The 20,174-nt window shown below is 32.7% G+C and overlaps 1 protein-coding gene and 1 pseudogene across 1 annotated transcript; both read left to right on the top strand.

Moving 5' to 3' along the window:
- The first annotated feature begins 9,729 nt into the window (after positions 1 to 9,729).
- On the top strand, positions 9,730 to 11,877 carry LOC132314958 (cytochrome P450 71D9-like). Its single transcript, XM_059813723.1, has 2 exons — positions 9,730 to 10,626; positions 10,881 to 11,877. The coding sequence occupies exons 1-2, from the start codon at positions 9,730 to 9,732 to the stop codon at positions 11,523 to 11,525; spliced, it is 1,542 nt and encodes a 513-aa protein (XP_059669706.1). The 3' UTR covers positions 11,526 to 11,877.
- A 3,673-nt stretch (positions 11,878 to 15,550) lies between these two features.
- On the top strand, positions 15,551 to 17,416 carry LOC132314957 (desmethyl-deoxy-podophyllotoxin synthase-like; annotated as a pseudogene).
- The last annotated feature ends 2,758 nt before the right edge of the window (positions 17,417 to 20,174 follow it).

Below are 20,174 nucleotides of genomic sequence, written 5' to 3'. Positions count from 1 at the left end.
TACATATTGCTTCTACCCTCTTTACACTCTGTTTACTCTTCCCCTGTTTCTCAACTGACTAGAACGATATCCTCAACAATGTAACTCTCTCTCTCTCTCTCTCTCTCTCTATATATATATATATATATATATTTCTATATATATATATATATATATATATATTTCGATATCCTCAACAATGTGTCTACTACATTTATGATTTATATGCCCATAGTCTGCTTCTTTGAATAAATTTTCTGAATTGACTTGCTTTTGGACATCTCTGAACTACTTGTTTGATTTATATGCAGTCTTCCACAAGTCCGCGTTAGGATCCATTTAAATTATTGTAAATGCTTATACATATAGATACATACTGTCATACACATGTACACACAAATAAACAATAGGGATCCATTTAAGGAACCCTAGTACTATGTTCTTTGCAGGTGGATAGATTTTACATCTTAGATGTGATTTTGATATTGGAGTGAATTGTTCAAAATCCAACTTTCTGCTATTAAGATTTCTGCTCTGTGCTTTAGTTAACAAATTAGATGACTCTCAATCCATGATATTTTATTCGTGTAGTTGAGTGAATCTAACCATTCAGGAATTTAGCAAGAGCTTTATATATATTAGGTTATATCCAAACTGTATGATTAATTGTCTAAGCTACTAAATTAATCATCTTCTGTCCCATCTATATTTATTTCTTCTATTGTAGAAGCAAGTGATTCAGATAGAAGATGATATTTGAAGGTAGATTTATATGAAATATAAATATGGTTTATCTATCTTATTTGAAGGTGGATATATATGTCAAAAATGTGTGCAAGTCATTATAGAAACTTATCAAAAGGTCTGATTAATTAACCTGTTCATGCATGCTTCATTTGTATCATGCATCTAAATATGTCTTTCTTGATTTTTATACTCAACATTTCACATAATCTAGATGAAAAGCAGTCATTCCACTGAGACAGTTGAACACTCGAATAAACACGGCTCTACAATTGATGATGGAGTTCCCATTCCTCTCCATCCCAATGATTTTCACGTTCCTGCTCTTTCTGTTCATGCTATTCAAAACGAACATCAGTTCAACTCCAAAACTGCCTCCAGGGCCATGGAAGCTAACCCTAATAGGAAACATTCACCAATTCGTTGGATCTCTACCCCATCACTGCCTAAGAGATTTGGCTATGAAACATGGACCTCTGATGCACCTACGGCCAGGGGCGGAGCCAGGATTTTGAGGTTGGGGGGGCCAAAATTATAAATAACATTACCTAACTAGAACTTTGGGAAAAAAAAATATATTATGTAGGCAAAAATATTTTACTATTCATTATATTCATACAAATTATATCTATTTAAACTTTTTGAAATTTTTTATCAAACTTTCTGAACAAACACAAATAAGATTTATGCCAAAATTATAAAAAAATTCAATTAAATAACTCTCTTTATTAACCGAAAAGTAAAAGAAAAACAAAAATAACTTTAAAAAAAATGTAACAATTGAAAATTTAACAAAACAATAACAATGATAAAAAAAATATAAAAAAATAAAAAAAAAACACAAACAAATTAATAAAAAAAAAATTTAGATTCTTAAATCATCAATTTTTGTTGATATTCAAAACTTCAAATGAAATTTTTGTTCTTGATTTTGTAAAAATTAATTTCTTATAGAATTCTTATAACAGTATTTCAATAAAAATGAATAAAAAGAAGGAAAAAAAAATTGATGGAAAGAATCATGGAATTTTAGAATAATAAGGTTATGGAAAGAATCGTGCTTGTAGTCACATTATGGAAAAAACGGTATTTGAGTTGAAATTTTAAGATAGCCACATTAAATTTTAATGTGAATTAATTTTTATTGGGATTCTATAATCGTTAATTAAATCACTATATAAACTATTTTTTTGTTAAATTCTAATTAAAGAAATAATTTTTTTTTCTTAGGGGGGCCAAGTATAGATTTTGTACTATATATACTATATTATTTTATTTTTACCTATACTAAAAAAAATTTCCAAAAAATTTGGGGGGACCATGGCCCCCGCCGGCCCCCTCTTCCCTCCGCCCCTGCCTACGGCTTGGACAACTTTCCATCGTTGTTGTTTCTTCAGCAGAAATTGCGAAAGAGGTGATGAAAACACATGACATTGTCTTTGCTAGTAGGCCTTTTCTACTTGCTGCAAATATCATATGTGAGATGACATTGCCATGGCACCTTATGGAGATTACTAGAGACAACTTCGAAAAATTTGCATACTGGAGCTTCTAAGTGTCAAATGTGTCCAATCATTCCGACCCATCAGGGAAGTAGAGACCTCGGATTTGATCAAATCTATTTCGACGCATATAGGATCTCTAATCAATCTCACTGAAAAGCTTTCTTCGTTGACATACAGCATCACTGCAAAGGCGGCCATTGGTAAGAAATTCCAAGGGCAAGAAGAATTCATATCACTTGTCAAGGAAACCATAGAGATAGGAGGAGGTTTCAATGTTGTTGATCTCTTTCCTTCATTTAAATTGCTTGCTTTGATAAGTGGGCTGAGGCCTAGACTTGAGAACATTCATCGAAAACTTGATAGGATATTAACTAACATCGTTGTTGAACATAAAGCTAGGAAGGTGGCAACACAGACCGGTGATGGTGAAGCTGATCATGAAGCCTAGTAGATGTTCTTCTAAAAGTTCAAGAGAAGGGTGACCTTGAGATACCCTTAACTATGACAAACCTCAAGTCAGTTCTCTTGGTAGTACATTTACTTACTGCTTCTATTAATATCAATGAATTAAATTCCAAAACCCTTATAACACATGAAAATTCAGTTTTAAATATTTGATGTTCAATATGTACTGCTGGTCCAACATCCCAAGTGGCCAATGCCCAAAGTGGCATCTTTAAGGGCAAGCTCTCAAAGTTGCAGAGAGCATAACAGGAGTCAAGATGGCATGATAGCGTTCTTTAACTCCATGTCAATGTCAGAAATGTTGAAAAACCCAAGAGTTATGGAAAAGGCACAAGCTAAGGCGAGACATGTTTTATGTCAAAAAAGAAATATTGTTAATGAAAACGAGCTCCATGAATTGAGTTACTTAAAGTTGGTTATCAAAGAAACCTTGAGATTACACACTCCTCTCCCTTTATTAATTCTAAGAGAGAGCAGAGAGAGATGTGAAATCAATGGATATGAGATACTTGCAAAAACCCAAGTCATTGTCAATGCATGGGCAATTGGTAGAGATCCTGAAAATTAGAGTGATCCAGAGAGCTTTTATTTGGAGAGATTCCTTGACAATTCAGCTGATTATAAGGGAACTCATTTTCAATATTGAGAATGTGTCCTGGCATGTCGTTGGGGATAGCTAATGTTGAGCTTCCACTTGCAAATTTATTATATCACTTTGATTGGAAACTTTATGAGAGAAGCTAGAAGATCTAGACATGACCAGTTGGCAGGAAAAGAGATCTGAATGTAATTCATATGGCTTATCATCCTTCAACTGGTGAGTAAGATATTAAGACAAGAAGACATTATTATTATTCCGATTTTTGTTAGAAGTCTAAACAAATTCGAATTATTCTAATTTTTAGTATTTAGTGATTTTTAGTAATTAGGTTTCATTAGCCCAGTTTGATTTAAATTCCAATCTCATCACTGTAGAGAACTTTGGTATGATATTGTGTGCCTAAACATGCTTTCGATTTTGGTTGGCCCTTTTATATGCATTATGGAGATGTATTTTTTGCCAAGAGCACCATTCAATGGCCATATTACTAATTGAATAAACGCCGTTGGCAAAGAATGTGGGATTTCCGAAAGTATCGGTAATAACAAATTGCTACGTTGTAATTTCTTATCTTTTAAAGTAAAAGATGAAATGTTCAAGTCTTATAAGACAAAGGAAAAAAAAAAAAAAACCAAAAAATATGAAGTGTTTGATGATGTATTATATAAAATATATTTTACAATTAAAAATACTTCCTAACACACGGACATTGTTAAAAGTGTCCTGAGTTTTGAATATTTTATTTTTTGGCCGGACATGATAGTAACATGTTTCGGACACTTTTAGGACACGGCAGTGTGATTTTATAATTATTTTTTTGTTTTGGATTAAAATTTAAAATAACAAACATTTAATTTTGAACTACAAATTAGTGCTTTCATTCATAATTATGTGGATAAAATGAATAAAAATAATTATTTTTTATATATAATAAATTTTTATATTATTATTTTTTGAATATCCAGACCTTATCTGTGTTTTATTTTTTAAAAATTTGTCACTGTATTTGTATCATGTGGTACCCATGTTTCTAGTTTAAAACACCTCTCATACTAATTTTACAATATTACCCCTTAATGCACCAACAAACATGTGCAGTACTCTGATTATTATTATTTTTTAATATCTTTTCATAAATGTGCAGTAACCTGGCATTGATAACTTTATTTACTGAAGAATTAAAGTAGTACAGAGTTGTTTTGAATTTATTATTTATTCTCTCGTTTGTTGTTTAGAATCTTTTAGTATTTCTTTTATACGATTAGAGTAAAATTTTATTAGTGTATTATAATTTTGGTACTGACAAATGTAATTATAAAATAGAATATCATATCATAATCACTATTATTAGATCCTGTAACGAAGATGAAATGTTTATGTCCATCAGATTACTGATACATGTGTCCATCACATGGCCCATGTGGGTGTGATTTCCAGATTGGGCCCATGTGGATGTGGGTGGGCTGCTGCATTTGCCAAAAGCTGACGTGGGAGAATCTTATACAGATCATTATCATAATAATAATAAAAAAAGTAAGCAAATTTTGTAATAGGATTCGCGATCAATTTCAGGGTATTCTACCCGTTAATTCGAAGACGATCCATTTCATAATAGTGTCATGAGCTCTCAATCTGACCTGTTAATTAAATAAATTATATGTGTTAACTTATTTAATAATTTATTTATCAAAATCAGACATTATATTATTTAGATCGAATATAATATTCAATCAAACAATAAATATTACAAAAAAAACATATACATTAGTTAAAGGGTTAATATATATTTTGGTTAGAGTTTATGTTGAATGACCTAGTTATACATAACAATTAGGTCTAATTAGATAATGAGTTAGTTATACAAGCAATATTGACACAATTATGAAACTTTTAATTAAACAAGTATAAATAGATTACACGTGTTGAAACCCTTAACTCTAGCACGATATGATTAATTAAACGAATTAGTCATGTTGATCGATTTATGACCCAAACCCATTTAAGAAAAATTCAAACTCATTTATCTCGTGTCGAATTTTAATCGTGTTGATGGGTCGTATTGGCACTTCTAAAATTTTTGTCTCAAAAAAATACATATGAGAGAACCATAGAGGATTAAAAACAGACGCATTTTAAAAATCAATTTTAAGGACTTTCAGTGCATGAATTTTCAGTGAGATCTAAAATGAAGAATCTTAAAATACATAAATTCTTGATGTACTTTTGTTGTCATCTGAAAACTCATCAGGACCTTAATAAGTTGACCATTCTTGCGTGAAGTAAATAGGAAGAATGGACAATTTTCGCATGGACACATGCATGTATTGAGTTTATTTATTTATTTTATTTTTTGCCAAGAAAATAATAATAATAATAAGGGATTAGAGTTTGGGATTAAAAGAATTTCTTATCCTAGCTCAATTTGAATAAAGGGTGCTAAGTATTTTATGGTCCATTTAAAAAAAAAAAAATAGTTTAGTGATGTCTTTCTTGCCTAATAGGGTTTGAGATCCATAGAAACAAATGGGTGTATCAGTTTTTTGTCAAGGGAGGGAAAAAAAATTATGGCTTATCTTAATATTAATTAAAAAAAACTACCATTTTCTTATTGTGATTGCACTCTAAAATTTTAAATAATTAAATAAATCTCTTACCCTACTAAATAATCTACCAAATATCCATAAGTGATTTCAAGGAATAAAATATATACCTGTTAAGGAATTAAATATTATCTTAACTTATATCTTAAATTTCTTTGGATCGAACCAAATGTTAAGTAAGTGAGATATTGGGGCATCGACATCGTCTTGGGGGGGGGGGGGTGTCGTGAGAAGGAGTACTTGAGAATTATTGACGGTAAGTTTACCGTCCCTAAAGCCAATTTTTATTTATTTTATTTCTATTTTAAAAAATTCTTATTTTAGTAAACTAGTGGCGAAATGTTCCCGGGAGAAATTTGTTTGAGGGAAACTTTTTATTTTTCGCTTTTAGGGACAGTAAGTTAAAGACCGTGCCGAAAAAGGTTTAGGAACACTTTTTCTACTATCCCTAAAAGTATCGTTTGTGCATATAGAGTAATTTTACGAACACTAAATTGTATTTCATCTCGAATCTCAGGTCACTAAAGAGTCCTAGCCTTATTTTGTGTTTATATAATTGTGTTACTTAAATATATGCATATTTTTCTTATCAATTTGTATGAAAATCTTGCTTGATGTCAATACTAGTAGAAAATAATATTACCTTTGTCCCATTTTAGATATTACCTTTCAAGAACTGTGACTCACACCTTCAAGAACTGTGACTCACATTTTTCCGAAGACAACATTTAAAATAAGACCGAGAGAGTATATTAATTAAAAATATTATCAATTAAATATTGACATCATCAAGGGCCTTATAATCTAGTAGTACTTTCTTGCTTTCTAAAATAGTAGGTTGAAGATTATAAAATTCCTGTAGGGACAAGACTGTGCGTGTCAATATAATAATTAAAAAAAAGAATATTATCAATTAAACATTAAAATCTTATTTTTATTAATTTATCCATTTTTAAAATTATACTATCATTACAAGTCGCTTCCTAACTCTATCATTGTATGAACATATTTTGGTTGTACTTGTAGTGTTATATAAATTGGAAAAACACTCTATACCCTTTTTTTTTTTTTTTTTTTTTAATTGCGTAATTGAAGAATCTTTGTAAGCTTTGAACGTATTTGTTGGCCAATGATATGTAGAATTTTGGTGTCTGGCCATGTGGACCAATGGATGTAATAATATTTTTTTTGTCTTAAAAACTTTGTACTCTCCGTCTCAACTTTCTCCATAAATAAAGAGCAAAGTTGTCTCTAGATTCAGTCTTAGTTCTCTGTTTCTTTTTTCACTGTTTCTCCATTTTAAGCCGAAGAAAGACTGGCAACTCATTAGAACTCTATCCCCAACAATGTAAGTCCCTCCCTATCTTGCTCTCCCCGTACATGCATTCAATTTTTTTTTTTTTATTATTATTATTTTTTATTAAGTATATATGTATATATATTTAAATTATCAACAAAGAAAGTAACATTCAATAATTTTCACACTCTCAGCTACACAAATTTACCTTCTAAAAAAAAAAAAATAAAAAAAAAAAAGAAAACACCTTTAACTTTCTAAAGGTATACTTGTCATGGCAACAATTTCATCCTTAATTACGGGGACAAGATAATATTCCTGTAGGGAAATCCATCTATTGTTCTTTCTAAAGAAAATAATAAAAAATATATATATATATTGAAAGTTGGAGACCAAAAGCTTAGATTTGAGAAGCCACCTTCACAGCCCCAAAAGTTGTACAAAAATATTGGCAAAAAAAGGTACTCCGACACTTGCTTAAAAGCCTTTTGAGGGTCCATTGCTTTCCTCAAGGTATTAGTATAATCATACAACGAGATGTCACCTTTTAAGTATCAAGGTTGGGAATGTACTTGTGTCACACCTTCAATCAAACACTTGGTATGCTCTCTGGCCTTACACAGGGCAAAGTTGATGCAGTACAGGTTGCTGATAATTTCGGAGTCCGTTTGGACCCTCAAAAGGCGAAAGGGAGGGTTTTGGGGTAGTTTTTTTACAAGTCGGTCTTGACTCTAGACCTTACTCTCGCAAAATATAGCAACTTCATGCTGATGTAGCTGCTTTACGGCCAAATTCTACCATTTAGGACTCAGGTAACCTTATTACTTTGATTTTTGGTATTTAATATTTATTAGTAATTCAGTTTCTTACCTTATTTTTTACCCAATCTTTGGACAGAGTTTCGTATTGTGCATTTTCCTTAGTTTCTTTATGTTGTTGGGGTTTTTTTAAAAAAAAATATGTGTAGATCATTTTTTCAATTATTAATAATATATAAGATTTGTTTGCAATTTTTTCTTAATGGATTCATTTTTTTTTTCCCTTGCCAACATTAGCTTCCGGCTTCCACTTCTTCAAAAATTATCCTTTAATTCAGCCAAACACTCTCTGCACAAAAGAGACATGGGAACTTAGAGAAATAGTAAATCAATCTCTCTCTCTCTCTCGCTCTCTCTCTCTCTCTATATATATATGTTGCCATAAAAAATGGATGTGTGGGTACTACATGTATGATTTATATGGTCACAGTCTGCTTCTTTTAATAAATTTTCAGAATAGACTTGCTTTTGGGCATGTCTGAATGACCCAATAACATATATGCACAGAAATCTATTAGTAATTCCAGTCTTGGACAAGCCCACGTCAGGATCCATTTAAATTCTTGTAATATACATGTACATAAAGTAATGAAAATTCAATTATTTCAAATTTTTATACCAAATGAATAGTGTAAACAAACAAGAAAGTAAGATTTGGGGATTCAATTCAAATAAAATGCAAGCTTAATCGTAGTAGTAAAATTGCAATTTCACAGAATTGTGAGACATTAAATTACACTTTCACATTACTAAATTTCAAATCAATTAAGGTACCCTAGTACTATTTCTTGCATATGGTAGATTTTATTGCTTAAATGTGATTTTGGTATTGGAGTGAATTGTTCAAAATCTCACTTTCTGCTGTTAAGATTTCTGCTCTGTGCTTTTAGTTAACTCCTCGTAGCCTTTTGTGCACATATCCTGTTGGTTTTGCTTCTTGCTGATTTTTAATTTGTGTGTGTGTGTATGTGTGTGTGTGTGTGTTTTTTTTTTTTTTTTCCTGTTCATAGAATGCTGAGTCCTTTATGGAAATAAAATATATTCTAATTCATAATAGCAAAGACTATGAAAACAAGACAAGAGAGTTAGGTGCAAAGACTACGTATTTTATAGGGGATATTTGTAAGGCAGCTAAGCTAGACAATTGCATTAATATGATATTTTAGCTAAGCTGATTTTTGGCATGTTCTAGATTGATTTGGAGTTTTTTATTTGATGAGCTAAAGTTGTACTTCTAATTGACAACAGAGTCCATTAGAATTTAAATCAGATTTAAAGCTTTTTATATATATTATGTTTTCCAAACTGTATGATTAGTTGTCAAGCTACTAAATCATCCTCTGCCCCGGATATGTCAAAAATGAAATATAAATAAGGTGGATATGTCAAAAATGTCTGCAAGTCATTATAGAATCTTGTCAAAAGGTCTGATTAATTAACCTGTTCATGCATGCTTCATCTGTAATGTGTATCTACATGTCTTTATTGATGTAATGCTAAACATTTCACATATATAATGTGGCAAATAGTGGAATCTTACTTAAAGCATCTTTATTTATAAAACTAAGGAACCATGCATGAAACCTAGAAAATAAATTACACTGAAAATGCTAAGGGATCTTGCAGAACTTCAAGGCTCAACAGCAAAGCATAAATCTGGATAAAAAGCAGTCATACCACTGAGACAAGTGAATTCTCGAACGTGGCTCTACAATTGATGATGGAGTTCCCATTTCTCTCCTTCCCAATTCTTTTCCCATTCCTTCTCTTTCTGTTCATGCTATTCAAAATAGTATCTAAAACCAGGATCAGTTCAACTCCAAAACTGCCTCCTGGTCCATGGAAGCTACCTCTAATAGGAAACGTTCACCAATTTGTTGGATCTCTACCCCATCACTGCCTAAGAGATTTGGCCATGAAACATGGACCTCTGATGCACCTGCAACTTGGACAACTTTCTATTTTTGTCGTTTCTTCAGCAGAAATTGCCAAGGAGGTGATGAAAACACATGACATTGTCTTTGCGAGCAGGCCTTTTCTTCTTGCTGTAAGTATACTATCTGAGAATGACATTGCCTTTGCACCTTATGGGGATTATTGGAGACAACTTCGAAAAATTTGCATACTGGAGCTTTTAAGTGCCAAACGTGTCCAATCATTCCGACCCATCAGGGAAGAAGAGACCTCTAATTTCATCAAATCTATTGCGGCGCATTCAGGATCTTTGATCAATCTCGATGAAAAGGTTTTCTCGTTGACATACAATGTCACTGCAAAGGCGGCCGCTGGTAAGAAATTCCTTGAGCAAGAAGAATTCATATCACTTGTAAAGGAAGCCGTAGATATAGGGGGAGGTTTCACTGTTGCGGATCTCTTTCCTTCAGTTAAATTTCTTGCTTTGATAAGTGGGCTGAGGCCTAAACTTGAAAAGATTCATCAAAAAATTGATAGGATATTTACCAACATCATTGATGAACATAAAGCTAGGAAGGTGGCAACACAGACCGGTGATGGTGAAGCTGATCACGAAGACCTGATAGATGTTCTTCTAAAAGTTCAAGAGAAGGATGACCTTGAGATCCCCTTAACAATGAGAAACCTCAAGTCAGTTCTCATGGTTAGTACATTTACTTTCTGTTTCTACCAATATCAATGAATTAAGTTCCACAAATTATTTTTGCCTCCAGCTGAGCCAAAGTCCAAAACCCTTTTTACGACACCAACATCCACATTGTGTTCAATATGTAATGCTGGTCCAATACCCAAAGTGGCATCTTTAAGGGCAAGCTCTCAGAGTTGCAGAGAGCATAATAGGAGTCCATAAGTCATGATATTGTTATATTCTTTAACTCAATTTCAATGCTATTTCAGGACATCTTCAGTGGCGGGATTGAGTCATCATCTACAACTTTAAGCTGGGCAATGTCAGAATTGATGAAAAACCCAAGAGTTATGGAAAAGGCACAAGCCGAGGTGAGAGAGTTTTTAAGTAAAAAAGGAAGTATTGTCAATGAAGACGATCTCTATGAATTGAGTTACTTAAAGTTGGTTATCACAGAAACTCTGAGATTACACCCTCCTTTCCCTCTATTAATTCCGAGAGAGAGCAGAGAGAGATGTGAAATCAATGGATATGAGATACCTACGAAAAGCCAAGTCATTGTCAATGCATGGGCAATTAGTAGAGATCCTGAAAATTGGACTGATCTAGAGAGCTTTCATCCAGAGAGATTCCTTGATAGTTCAATTGATTACAAGGGGACTTATTTTCAATTTATACCATTTGGTGCTGGAAGGAGAATATGTCCTGGCATGTCGTTCGGAATAGTTAATGTTGAGCTTCCACTTGCAAATTTATTGTATCACTTTGACTGGAAACTTCCCGAGGGAGAGAAGCAAGAAGATCTAGACATGACTGAGACCTTTGGTGCAGCAGTTAGCAGGAAAAGAGATCTGTGTGTGATTCCTATTGCTTATTATCCATTAACTGGTGAATCAGATATTAAGAAAAGGTAGTAGAAATAATTGTTTGGTCACTTTAAATTGGTCAGAAGTGATTGCCAAAGTCTATATGGTCTGTATTGATTGCCAGAAAGCTAAACTGGTAGGTTGACACATTTTTTCAATATTATATATTTCGAAGAGCTCGTTTTCAAAAAAATTATTAGCATCGCTTTTAAGGTACGCTTTTTTTTTTTTTAGACGAATGCCATCGTTTAAGCACCACAATCGTGTTTTCAGGATTGTTGAATATTTTATATTTTTTGTTAGAAGTCTAAACGGACTCGAATTATTCTGGTATTTAGTATTATTTAGGTGTTACATTTCATATTATATTTAGTTGAATTTTGGGCTTATTTATAGCCTTTCTTATGTTGTTAATTTCTTTATGCTGATAAGTTTCGTTATAGTATTAGGTTTTGTATATTATATATAGGGCTTAAATCATAAAACCCTTGTTACTTTCATTTTTTGATCATAAAACCTCAACTAGTTTGTAAAAATCCCAACAATATTACAATGTTATCATTTTACCCCAATTCTGCTATATTGGTCCGTTAACCTAGCGCGTAGTTAACAATGGCTTTGGCAATGTGAATTTTGTGACGAAAATACCCCTGGAGTAACATGTGCGAAACAAGTGCTATAAATTTATATGTGTTATTCCGAAAATACATCAATATATAATTCATATATATATACACACACACACACACATTACACACACACACACACGGATTTATGGATCGGAAAAAACCCAAAAGTCAAAGAGGATAATATTGTAATTTGCAAAATATGAATTTTTGTTTTTTAAATAAAGTGGAATATCATAAGGGTAATTTAGTCATTTCACAAACCCGTAACGATTCATTGACAGAATTGGGATAAAATGACAATGTTGTAATATTGTTGGGGTTTTTATAAACTGGTTGGGGTTTCATGATACAAAAAATTAAAGTAGTGAGGGTTTTATGATTTAAGCCCTTAGAACAAAATTATGCATTGATTAATAATATTATCCGAGTTCTCTTTGCTTATACTTTGTGAATTTAAAATTGTTTATTGCTCATTTATGAATATTCATATCTTCCGCTTTGTCAGCCATCCATTGTTCAATTTTCCATTTCAGTGTCAGCCTGTAATGTTATTAGTTTATAAATATTAAGAATCATATGTTATGTTAATGTGTGTGTATATATATCTTACAATGTTGAAAAGTAAAATAAGGTGGTTTTTAATCTCTGAAGCTTTGCTCTTCGTTTAAGTTTAATGAACCTCTGAAAGAGTTAAACTCCAAAAAAAAAAAAAAAAAAAAAAAAAAAAAAAAAAAAAAAAAAAAATCAGCCATGGTACTAGAGCCATAAGATCTTCTCATTAATCATTGGATTGAAATGTATTTAGAGATTTATGAATATAGATAAATTTAACAGAATTTTATCATATGCTTAATAAAGAGAGCTCGTCACTATTGTCAAGTGAGTGAATGTCGGGAACATTAACTCATTCCAACTAGCTTTGATACCAGTTGTGGAAGAGATATTACAAGTAGAGAAGGTACTCGACCCATCCCATAAGAAGTCTATGTCTATCTACTAGCGAACCTCACCGGCTCTTTTTGGGTTAGAGCTAACCCGCTCTTGATTTATGGTTCAGAGCAAACCCACTTTTTTATGAGGCTACATCCCTCTGCACTGACTCACTATCTTCTCTCTTCACCAACTCCAACCCTTTTTCTTCTCTCCGCCTTATAGTCTTCAGCACTTTCCTTCTTGAATAAGGATTACCATACTTAGATTAATAGTTTATCCAAACATCAAACGTAGGTTTTGGGATTCATATGCAAGATTAATTCAAATAGTAAAATTGCCATTACACAGAATTGTGATACATTAAATTGGAACAATTTTGAATATTTTCTTAAATTTTCATTTTTTCAGAATTAAAAAGGAAACAAAATCTAAAATGAAAATTATATGAAGGAAAACCTGATTTTTTTTTTTTAGATTTATATTAAGGGGCTTTTCCGTCATTATAACATCACTTAAATGGTGTGTAATTTTCTTAAAGTCCTATTCTTTAAAAATTATGAAGGAAAAGAAAATCATTTTAAGAAAACCTGAATTTTCTCAAATATATATATTAAGGGCCATTTTCATCATTATAACACCACTTTGCAACAATAGAATAGTTTAGCGGGTTTTAGGTCAAAAAAAAAAAAAAAAAGAAAAAAAAAAAAATTGGGTGGATTTTGTGCCAAAAATTGAAAGTAGAGAGGGTTTTATGCCATTTGCCCTATTATTTGTTTTCAACTGCTTCATCGGATGCTGTATTTTGAAGTCAACCTAAAGCATCTTCATTCATTAAACAAAATTTAAAATACATCCTTCTACACTCACTCTCTCTCCTCTCTTCACCAACTCCAACCCTTTTTCTTCTCTCAACCTTCTCCACCTTATAGTCTTCAACACTTTCCTTCTTGAAAAGGATTCCCTTACTTAAATTAATAGTTTATCCAAACATCAAACCTAGATTTTAGGATTCATATGCAAGATTAATTCAAATAGTAAAATTGCCATTACACAGAATTGTGATACAATTGGAACAATTCTTAATATTTTCCTAATTTTTCATTTTTTAAGAATTAAAAAGGAAACAAAATCTAAAATGAAAATTATATGAAAGAAAATCTGATTTTTTTTTTAGATTTATATTAAGGGGCATTTCGGTCATCATAACATCACTTAAATGGTGTGTAATTTTCTTAAAGTTCTATTCTTTAAAAAATATAAAGGAAAAGAAAATCATTTTAAGAAAACCTGAATTTTCTCAAATATATTTATTAAGGGACATTTTCATGATTATAACAGCACTTTGCAACAATAGAATAGTTTAGGGGATTTTAGGTGAAAAAAAAATAAAAATAAAAAATTGGGAGGATTTTATGCCAAAAATTGAAAGTGGAGGGGGTTTTATGCCATTTGCCCTATTATTTGTTTTCAACTGCTTCATAAGATGCTGTATTTTGAAATCAACCTAAAGCATCTTCATTCATTAAACAAAGTTATCAAACCAAAATTTAAAATACATAAATCTGGAAGAACTACAATCTTACCATTGAAAACAGCTAAACAAGTGATCTCAACACAAAGTGATCCCATTCCCTTCCTTCCCAATTCTTTCAGCTTTCTTGCTCTTTCTGTTCAACATCTGAGGAGTTCAAAGGCCTTACCTTTTCTTCAACCCTCTTTGTACTCTGTTTACTCTTCCTCTGTTTCTCAGACACTCTCCAAAAAAAGTCATGGGAACTCAATTTGCAAGTAACTAGAACTACATCCTCAACAATGTAAGTCTCTCTCTCCATCTTTCTCTCTCTACATGTGTGATTTATATGATCATTACATATATGCACATATATCTACAGGTCATGCTATGTATCAGCTAAGCACATTTTTGGCATGTTGTAGATTGATTTGGAGTTTTTGTTTTGAAAGCTAAGGGTTTAATTACTTCTAATCGACAACAAAGAATCAATCCAGATTTAAATAAGATCAAAGCATTATATATTATGTCATCCAAACTGTAACTGTATGATTAATTATCAAGCTACTAAATCATCTTCTGCTCCATCAATATGTATCATGTTCGAAAGATTTCTCTATTTCTTATATTGTAGAAGCAAGTGATGCAGATAGAAGATGATATTTGAAGGTGGATATGAAATATATAAAAATAAGGTTTATCTATCTTATTTGAAGTTGGATATGTCACAAATATCTGCAAGTCATTAAAGAATCTTGACAAAAGGTCTGATTAACCTATTCATGAATGCTTCATTTGTATCATGTATCCAATTGTTTTTCTTGATTTATTGCTTAACATTTCACATATTTAATGTGACAAATAATGGAATCAACTAAGAAACTATGCATACAACCTAGAAAAGATTACTGAAAATGCTAAGAGGATCTTGCAGAACTTCAACGCTCCACAGCAAGCATAAATCTGGATAAAAAGCAATCATACCACTGAGAGAATTGATGATGGAGTTCCCATTCCTCTCCTTCCCAGTTTTTTTCACATTTCTGCTCTTTCTGCTCATGGTATTCAAAATAGTATCTAAAATGAAGATCAGTTCAACTCCAAAACTGCCTCCTGGGCCATGGAAGCTACCTCTAATAGGAAACATTCACCAATTTGTTGGATCTCTACCCCATCACTGCCTAAGAGATTTGGCCATGAAACATGGACCTCTGGTGCACCTACGACTTGGACAACTTTCCATCGTTGTTGTTTCTTCAGCAGAAATTGCCAAAGAGGTGATGAAAACACATGACATTGTCTTTGCTAGCAGGCCTTTTGTTCTTGCTTCAAATATCATATGTGAGAGCGACATTGCCATGGCACCTTATGGGGATTACTGGAGACAACTTCGAAAAATTTGCATACTGGAGCTTTTAAGTGTCAAACGTGTCCAATCATTCCGACCTATCAGGGAAGAAGAGACCTTGAATTTGATCAAATCTATTTCAACGCATACAGGATCTCTTATCAATCTCAGTGAAAAGCTTTTATCGTTGACATACAGCATCACTGCAAAGGCCGTCATTGGTAAGAAATTCCCCGGGCAAGAAGAATTCATATCACTTGTCAAGGAAACCATAGAGATAGGAGGAGGTTTCAATGTTGCTGATCTATTTCCTTCAGTTAAAATGCTTGCTTTGATAAGTGGGCTGAGGCCTAGACTAGAGAAGATTCATCAAAAGCTTGATCAGAAATTAACTAGCATCATTGATGAACATAAAGCTAGGAACGTGGCAACACAAACTGTTGATGGTGAAGTTGATCGCGAAGACCTTGTAGATATTCTTTTAAAAGCTCTGGAGGAGGGTAATCTTGAGATCCCCTTAACCATGACAAACGTCAAGTCAGTTACCTTGGTTAGTACATTTACTTTCTTTCTGCTTTTATCAATATCTTTTTTCCTAGTTTACTTTCTGCTTTTATCAATGTCAATGAATTAAGTTTCAACAAATTATTTTTACCTCCAGCTGATCCCAAATCCAAAACCCTTTTTACATACTAAAACTTAGTTTGAAACATTTGATCTTCTAACATCAACATCCACATTGTGTTCAATATGTAATACTGGTACCACAATTAAAGTGGCATCTTTAAGGGCAAGCGTGCAATGAGATTTGCAGAGAGCTTAATAGGAGTCAAAAAATCATGATGTTGTTCTATATTCTCTATTATTTAACTCAATGTGAATGCTCTTCCAGGATATGTTCCTTAGTGGGATCGAGACATCATCTACAACTTTAAGCTGGGCAATGTCAGAATTGATGAAAAATCCAAGAGTCATGAGAAAGGCACAAGCCGAGGTGAGGCAGGTTTTAAGTAAAAAAAGAAATATTGTTAATGAAGATGACCTTCATGAATTGAGTTATTTAAAGTTAGTTATCAAATAAACTCTGAGATTACACACTCCTCTCCCTTTATTAATTCCAAGAGAGAGCAGAGAGAGCTGTGAAATCAACGGATATAAGATACCTGCAAAAACCCAAGTCATTGTCAATGCATGGGCAATTGGTAGAGATCCTGAAAATTGGAGTGATCCTGAGAGCTTTGATCCAGAGAGATTCTTTGATAGTTCAATTGATTACAAGGGGACTTATTTTCAATATATACCATTTGGTGCTGGGAGGAGAATATGTCCTGGCATGTCGTTCGGGGTAACTAATGTTGAGCTTCCATTAGCAAATTTATTGTATCACTTTGACTGGAAACTTTCTGAGGGAGAGAAGCTAGAAGATCTAGACATGACTGAGACCTTTGGTGCAACAGTATGCAGGAAAAGAGATCTGTATGTGATTCCTGTTGTGTATCATCCTTCAACCGGTGAATAAGATATCAAGACAAGAAGGTAGAAAACATTGGATGGTCGCTTTAAATTTGTAATGTCTTGAAAATTTTTGTTTTCAGTATTTTTATTTGTATTTCTCGTGCCTCGATTAGCGCGTTATGTGGGTCCCTGTACTTTCCTCCATCGTTTTGGTATCGGTTTTGCATGTATTTAGTGGGATTTGAGTTCAGGAGCTAGGAACTTGGGTTGCTTTCTTGAGGTAGGGGTGTCTAATCATTAAGTTTTAACTTTACTTGAGCTTTCTTGTTTGATTTCTTGTTAAGTATGTTTGTAATGATAAATCTGTTGGAAAAATATATGCTTCATGTGACATTTAAAATATAACAAACCTTATACTAATATGTCATGAGATAATTAACAATATGCTAAGAAATCATTAATTAAATATGCAACTCTATATTAAATTAAATATGCAAAATAAAGCAATAAAATAATAATAATATACAAGGAATGAACCTAGACCGAGGCTAGTATTGGATACTATGTCCTTAAGACAGATTCGCCTCGCTATGGTGCTAACAGACTCAGTGGCGTCTATCTCCCAGGATACAACAATCTACATCCACCTGTAGCAGCACTACAAACTAGTGGATACGGCGAACCTCCTCCGTGTAATACTGTCTCTAACTCAAAAATGCATCTATATTATATAAATGCTGAATTGGGTGCAATCCGAACCAAATGGTTCGGACCAATCTTAATATGGCTCGATAAAATTGAATTAGGGTTTAAGTGGTTCGGACCACTTAACCTATGGTTTGACCCACTTGGGTTGGGTTCAAGCCGAGAGAGGGAGATAGAAGAAATTGATAAATGAATGAATTGCAAATGATCCAAGGGGGGTATTTATAGGCAACAAAGTGCCTTTTCGGATTGGGTGCAACCCTTTGGAAAAAACTAAAAAGTAGTTTTTAATTATTGTGCCTTTTCGGATTGGGTGTGTCTCTTCATCATTGGACACAACCATTTATATGTGTCTCTTCACACTGGACATATCCACTCCAATTGGTTGCAATGGTTCACATGGTGTCTGTTCACCAATAGACACATCTACTCCAATAGATTGTAATGGTTCACATAAATAGTTATGTCTGTTGGTTTTGAGTTGCAACCCTTTAGAAACAGATGCAACCTTTTGGAAAAAAAAAACTAACTTTTAATTTAAATTAAAAAAACTAACTATCCATTTAAATAAGCCCAGGCCAAAATTAAAGGCCCAATCCAAGATTCCATTTAGTAAAAAGAATAATTGGACTTTACAATTAGGCCTAAACAATTAGGCCTAGGCCCAAGCCCAAGCCCAAGCCCAAGCCTAAGCCAAAATTTGGCTTATTTAAATTTCAATTAGTTTCAACATTTTTTCCATGTGGGACAAACATTTCCCACATTTTGCATACCCATTCAGGCTTATCAAAACACCATACTTTGGAGCTAATTTCTTATTCACCCGGAAACGGATTTGAGAAAGTAAATATACCACGTGTCTCTCCTTGCGGAAAGAAACGTGCTCATCTAGAGATTCGCAAAAAAAATTATTAGCGGAATCTATTCCAAACCTCATCCAAAGTTTATGTTTTTAATACCCCCATTTCCAACAAAAACTTGAAGTGAAGATGTTGATTATGTGTTTATGTAAAGAAAACATGTTCAAAGGTGATGTTGGTTGTGTATACATATGTTTGGTTGCAAAATTGTTTAAAGAGCATGCCTTGTGATAATTTGTTTTCTTGAGATTACATATATATACATGATGATGATGAGGACGACGATGATGATGTTGATGATGAGCATGTATGGTTAAATTGATAAAGTAGCAAAGCATGTATATGTTAATTTCATTCATGCATGATTTCATTTATGGTATGTACATGATAAAGGGATTGGGGTGAATTTGTTTTATAAATTGTGTTGGAAGGTTTTGTGGAAAGAAAGAATGTTTTAATATTTTCAAAAAGTAAAAGTTTTGTGAAAGAAATGGTTTTTGTAAAAGAAATCAGGTTTCGCGAGTCCGGGGCTAATTCAATCTAGAGGGAGTGCGTACCGGATTTGGACTTGTAACGTTGATTACTAAGCTCCAAATGATTGTTAGATTTGGAACCAGGGATAGCTAATCAATCTCGCCTCGATAAAGTCGGTTAGCGATTTTCGGTGTGTGTTGTGTTTGGCCGAGACTAAAGGGGAAGGCATTGCATTTTATGGAATATTGACATTTTTTTATATAATGGTTGACTAAATGATGATAATCTTTTAATGTGAATGGTGTGGATTATGGTTTTGATAATTCTCTGAGTATGATCCCGACTTTTTTTTTCCGTTCTTTGTTTGTCGATTCAAGGGAGTCCAAAGCTGGTACTTTAGGCATTTCCTACTGAGCCATTGTGCTCACCCCTTATTTATCATTTTCAGGATATGGCAAAGAAATTGTAGAAGAAGCACCCTCCGCAAGTTTAGGAGTTGTTTAAGTATTTTATTGTCTTTTGGAATTTAATTACATTATTCTTTCATTAGCTTCATGTGAAACTTTTGTAATCATGCCCATTAAGGCCTTATTGTTTTGTAAAATTATTCTTTTGATTTAAATCGTTAAATTTTTGGGATATGTATGTATTAAATGATGAAGGTTTAAAATTCTTAAATGATAATTCACGTATTCATTTTGGTGATTTAATGCATTGTTGATGAATTAGAATATGTCTGGGTTTTATTTTCATGTTCACACACGTTAGTGGCATTGGAACATG

The sequence above is a fragment of the Cornus florida genome, unplaced genomic scaffold (genome assembly GCF_030987335.1).
Source record: "Cornus florida cultivar Cherokee Brave unplaced genomic scaffold, ASM3098733v1 CherokeeBrave_3.0.0_Hap2_Chr06, whole genome shotgun sequence".
NCBI lineage: Eukaryota > Viridiplantae > Streptophyta > Magnoliopsida > Cornales > Cornaceae > Cornus > Cornus florida.
This window is presented reverse-complemented; position numbering and strand designations above follow the sequence as displayed.

Excerpts from the sequence above, each read along its gene's own strand:
- LOC132314958 (XM_059813723.1), top strand. The coding sequence starts at position 9,730 with ATGGAGTTCCCATTTCTCTCCTTCCCAATTCTTTTCCCATTCCTTCTC. Across the intron at positions 10,627-10,880 it reads ACCTCAAGTCAGTTCTCATG|GACATCTTCAGTGGCGGGAT; the intron begins GTTAGTACATTT and ends ATGCTATTTCAG.